We start from the raw sequence: 6,070 nt of genomic DNA on the forward strand, positions 1-6,070 counted from the left end.
AGAAGAAGATCTTTGTTGGTTTACGATTAAAACCTCCATTTATCGCTTTTAATCCGTATCATACTCTACCAAAAAAAACAAAAAATAATAATTGATATCAAATGTTGAGATTGAATTTCATGTTAATATAAATACAGAATGAAATCCATAGTGTGTGAAACCAATGACCATTCATTCAAAAAGGAAAAGAGAGAATACAGCGAGACAGCCAACCAGCCAGCCAGCAAGGACCCAAACAACATAAGCAACACATTTTCACATTATGCACCGACTAAACAAATCAACCAAATAATATTGTCTCAAAGAAACATATATAAATAATAAAAAGAATGCAGCATCTCCTTTCCATTCCACATTTGTATATGTAAATAAATATTTATACACTATCATCAGTATCATATAATACCACATGCTCCTCTGTACTCAATATATAAAAAAATAAAACATTATTATACAAAATGAACAAATTAATTTTTTTTTCTTTCTTTCTTTTTCTCTTCTTCTACTCAATTTTAAATAAACAAAAACAAAATAATTCAAGCAAAATTGTTATTGCCGTGTATTCTGCAACTTAGAACCAATCATCTTCTGCTCGAATTTCCTGATTGACCACCCAATATCTCTCATTGTAGTATCCAGAACATAAGGGCTGTTTTCAAAGTTAATTTCTGAAACATTCACCAAATTCCGGCATGGTTCTCGCCTCTGTGCTATTGTTCCATGATAATGGAAATACTTCATCTTGTTTTCTGTCTTGTGATTCGTCTTTCCCGCAACATTCTGCGACATATGTACCCCTGTCGCGTATACATTTCTCGGCTGGATAGCGTATTTCCTGTCTCTTCTTATACCTCTCTTTATATCTCTATATACAAGCTTCTCAAACCCCCATTTCCTGTCAATCATAATCACCATGTTAACAAATCCATTTCTAAGTTGCACATTTACCTACCTACATCTTAGTGGCTCACATTAAGAAAGAAACATCAAACTGTTGATGTAAAGCATTAAAGTGACTCTTTGGTACCCCAATAATCATGTCATTATCAAAATCACATTAAATTTTGGGTATATGGCTCTTATTAGTGGTTCGTTTATTGTATAATCAAGTATGTCGGTATCTAACTTAAGTTACTAAGGGTGATTTCCAACCTCAATTGATAAAATCACATTCACATATATATTATTTCAGGTTAAAGGTAAAGGTCCCCTTCAGAATATCTCAATCCCATCACTAAAAAAACGCTAATGTAAATTTCTTGTGATGAAAACATCAATTCAAGTATCTAGTTACTTCATTACAATTTGTTATACTTAGTGCCCGTTTGTTTCATTTTTCAGGACTACTTTTTGCCTTTTAATTCTAAAGAAGAAATAAAAATGTTTGGTAAAATTTCAAAATAGAAAAATCTACTCCCTATCAACAACCGCAGAAAGCCTAACGGCCTTATTCATCACCACACCACACCACACCACACCACAATGAATGAGTATTAAACTAAGCAAGTGCAAAACAATTACTTTAGAAAACACAAGCAATTATTTTGCACTTGCTCATTAAAACAAAATGAATTTGACAAGGTCTTAATCACATATCATATGACAAGAAAAATCGCTTTATTAAACTTCCAACTCCAGCCCCACTTCCACCTGCTCCAGTACAATGAACAGAGAAGCTTCGCATACTTCCAAACATGTATGCACCGCTTGATTTTTTCATCAATTAATTTCGTTAACAACAGTTCTAGAAATGTTTCAATCAATCAATCGATGAATCACCACAAGAAAGCATATTTGCAAAGTATCAAACTAATTGCCACCAAAACGAAATACAATAATGTCACAAACATCCAACTAGGCAGTCCTAATTCAAGTTGTGTGAGAAGCATTTTAAAAATGGCAATTTAATTAAGGGGCTTGCATAGACAGCTACAATTATCAAATCAATTCTACTTATGAACATAAAACAGAAACAGAAAGAAGGTTGTAATTTGTACCTGTAATATCTACCATAATCAGCAGAGAGGCAGAGCTTGCTGCTCATGGGCATCTGCTCAAAAGTGAATTGATTAAAATCGGAGAGGGAATCCAACACAGATTTAATGGTATTCTTTGGAGGGATATAAATGTACTCATCAACATCAAAGAAGAACATCCATTTAGCCATGAACTTGTATCTATGCAAACAGTCATTAACCACCATAAACTGGTTATGATAATACCCATCAAACCTTTCTTGGTCCCTTATATCCTGCAATGTCACATAACCCAAATCCATCCATGGTTTCAAAACCTCATACACCTCTTGGTGTACTCCACCAGCATCGTGTATAACAAAATGAGATCTCTCCCCAAATAATCTCACATGGTAAGCAATCCATTCCCTTACTCTTTGTGGACTCAAACCCCCATAAAGTGAAGACCCGCAATACAAATAATCATATTTGGGCCTCGATGTGAATATACTAATGTTCAAATTCCCCCTTTCTTCTTGTAAAACCTCAAATCCGTCGGTAAGATTGAAATCTCTGTCAAAACCGCCGCCTGTGGAAGCATGTAGGAACAACTTCCCTCCTGAATTGTCAGAGTTAATCGGTTGAGAGAAACTACAATTGACGACCACAACCGTGTAGACACGGCCGTAGCCCCAATCGGGAAGGATCTTGTAAGCAGAGGAGCTGAAAATAGCGGGGCCGGCAGCAGAGGAGTTGTCAGATTGTGGAATCCACTCACATTGATAACTAGGTTTGGCGTATAGATGCAGAGGCTTAGAAGACAAGCCGATAATGGCGAAATTGTTGAGGCCACCTCTGTAAGCACTCATGGTTATGAAATTGTAAGCAGCAGAACCATGAGGATTGAAGAGGCGTTTGACAATCCCATTATCCGTGACTTGTTCAAGAGAGGAAGAAGAGGAAGAAGAAGAAAGAGGGTGGTCGGAAGCAGGGGCAATGGCGGAGGTGGTAGTTGTAGTTGTAGTAGTGGTGGTGGTGATTCTAGAAATACAGAAACGGAGATCAGAAGTGGAGAAGGAGAAACGAGAAGGAATAAACTGGAAAAGAGTAGCAATAGTACAGAGAATTAAAAGAGTAGTTAAAAGAAGCTTAAGCTCAGCTGCACAGTTCATAACAACACCGACGAACATCTTCTTCTCTTTCTCCCTTTCTTTAGCCATGATTGAAAGATAGCAAAGAGAGCAACAATGGCGGATTTGCAAAGATAAATAAAGTAGAAAAGGGCTTTTGGCGTTGGGGGCTGAAACAGAGAGAGAGAGAGAAGAAAGGTAAAGTCGGCAATAGAGGAAAAGAGAAGCTCTCCTCCCTCTCTCTCTTTATCTGTTACTCGGTTTGTTATTTATAAATTAAATAAGAAATTTATTGATCTGTTTGTTTGCCTGTTTTGAGGAGTGTATTACATTATTGAATTTAAAGGCGAAGAATTTGGAATGGGAGAAGGTTACGGTGGGGTGTCAATCGAATATAATATTTCGTAGGTTAGGAGCTCTGTTTTTGTTATTACAAGGACCTTTTATTCTTACTTTTTTTGAAGCTACACACCCAAATTTAATTTAGGGGTGTGAAATGTAATAAAATGATCATATTATTAAACGGGTCGTGTTCGTTATATTGTCACTATAAATTATGTTATCATGTCATGAATTGAAGATCTAAAATCTGAACTGAGTTTGATGAGACTCTTTATATGCATAAAATAAGATAGAAATTTGATAATGGCACCAAAGTTGAAGAATTTGATGTGAAGATTATTATCTGATTGTTTACCTGTCATGTGTAATCTACAAGCTTGACATAGCAGTTTATCGCCTATCTGTCCTCTGTGTAATGAGCATGATGAGGATGAGAATCATGCGTTGATACATTGTCCAGAGGTCAGACTAACTTGGGATATCTTTTTTGGAGATGATAGGATGAACAGTGTTGTTGACATTACTCAGTGGATTGGAAGTTTATTCTCAATTATGGATCAGCAGCTGATTAGCAAGGTATCTTCTCTCCTCTGGTGTATTTGGAAGAATAGGAATTGTCAAGTCTGGAACCATTATCGTGATCTACCCACGGTTTTAATTAGAACTGCTGCTAAGGAGGTTTCGGAATGGCAGTGTGCGAATGAGGCATGTTGCGATTAAGCTTACTGAGGGAAGGCCTAACAGATGGGTTCGGCCGGAAGAGGGTGGATTTGTCTGTAACGTTGATGCTGGTGTGTTCAGCGATGGGAATTTTTGTTCTTACGGTTTCTTGGTTCGTAATCATCAGGGTGTTTGTTCATTCGCTAGACATGGAATACTTGATGGTCCTTTTGAGCCTGCGGTGGCGGAAGCAATGGCGGTAAAGGAAGCATTATCTTGGTTGAAAGGAAGTAGTTTCAGGAATGTTGAATTGCGTTCTGACTGTTTGGCTGTTGTTCAGGCCATAAACCAGGTTTCTCTTAGCTGTTCATATTTCTCAAATGTTATAGGTGATTGTTTAGCTTTAATTCATGAGATAGGTAATGTTCCTGTCTCCTTTGTTAAACGTTCAGCGAACTGTGCGGCTCATAGTCTTGCTAGAGCAGTTAGTTCTTCGTCTGTTCGTGGAGAGTGGCTTGGTGCTCCTCCGTTTCAGTGTTCTATTCTTTTAACTGATTCCAGCCAATAAAAATATCGTTTGTTCAAAAAAAAGAGATAGAAAATTGATATGGATGGGCCGAGGAGGGGAATCTACTTCGATGCTTAGATCAGTGAAGGAAGAATTTTTAGTAATGTAAAGTTTAGATGAGCAAACATAATGACTTAGGTAACTTTTAATGTAATGTTTTACCTTATATTTATGAAAAAATCAGGTAATGTACCCTAAAATGAGTGTGGAGGTCAACGTGGCAGTCAATCAATAATGAGAGTCTCTTGTCGACTAGAAATGGTTTTAACGATTGCATCTGTGATTTTGCAAATCATGGCGTCAGTCGCGAGTATGAATGTGCGTGATTTTGAGGTCACTTTTGACTAATCCACATGATCTTGATGGTTATTGCTGATGGAAAAAGTGTCTCATTGGTCCACATATATTATGATAACTTGTGGGATATGATATGTCCCCCCCCCTAAAGTGTTCAAACAGAAGTGTTTTAGGGCTTCGTTATGGCGGATACCTGAATGTCGAATTCTTTGGTTAGACTAAAGTTGAAGGAAAATAGGCAAACGTTTGGCAGCGGAAATATAAAATTTTTACCTATTTCCTATTCCCAAGATCTGTTAATCGTTATTTCATATAAGGAGGGATTGAACATAAATATCTTTATGACGATCAATCTACCGTTGCAAACGAAGTGCCCACAACTTCAAAAGAGATGGAAACTGTCTACCAATCTGCCCCTATCCAAAAATACCTTCCAGACCTCCGAACGACAATCCCAACGGTAGAAACGTGGAAGAATATGTCTAGAAGCTCCTGTCCAAATATCGCGACGATCCGACGGTTCAATCTCCGGGAATCCGCAAAATCGTGAACTGGCCTGATGTAGGAGAAGCAAAACGAATTTCTCCTTTTGTATGTCTTTTCTACATTCATGAATATAACAAGACATATAAGTAAACGATTAGAATTCAACCAAGTAATAGCAATCAAGATAGATTGCCTCTAATTAATCAACACAAGATCAAGGAGAAAAAGAAAAAGATGAAATCAATTGATTCGGAAGCAATCGGTGGAATTCCGTCCTCTACTGTAGTGGTCGAAATTCTCAGTCTGCGGGAGAGACTAGGGTTAGCCGAAATTTACTAATAGGAGGGGTATAAATAACCCCTTGTATCTAAACCCTAGTTAGATAGAATTAGGTTACTTAATAAGAGTTATATTTGGAATAATACTCTTGTTATTATTATCTATAATTATATCTAAATATAAAGATAATAATAATTTATTGATAGGATAATAATAGAAGCAATTTAATCTCATTAAACCTCCTAACTTATTTATCCTATAATTAATTTAATTCGCAATCATAATCTAATTATAATTGTTGCAAAATTAAATTAATTCCTTTATGTTTTATCTACATAAAATCCCCCCCCCCC

At 36.6% G+C, this 6,070-nt stretch overlaps 1 protein-coding gene across 1 annotated transcript; it reads right to left on the reverse strand.

Moving 5' to 3' along the window:
* Nucleotides 1–339: 339 nt before the first annotated feature.
* On the reverse strand, nucleotides 340–3,412 carry LOC136206647 (galactan beta-1,4-galactosyltransferase GALS3-like). The gene is made up of 2 exons (XM_065997796.1): nucleotides 1,998–3,412; nucleotides 340–895 (listed from the first exon to the last, which is right to left on the reverse strand). The coding sequence occupies exons 1-2, from the start codon at nucleotides 3,173–3,175 to the stop codon at nucleotides 550–552; spliced, it is 1,524 nt and encodes a 507-aa protein (XP_065853868.1). The 5' UTR covers nucleotides 3,176–3,412; the 3' UTR covers nucleotides 340–549.
* Nucleotides 3,413–6,070: the final 2,658 nt, after the last annotated feature.

This window comes from Euphorbia lathyris, chromosome 1 (assembly GCF_963576675.1).
Source record: "Euphorbia lathyris chromosome 1, ddEupLath1.1, whole genome shotgun sequence".
Classification (NCBI taxonomy): domain Eukaryota; kingdom Viridiplantae; phylum Streptophyta; class Magnoliopsida; order Malpighiales; family Euphorbiaceae; genus Euphorbia; species Euphorbia lathyris.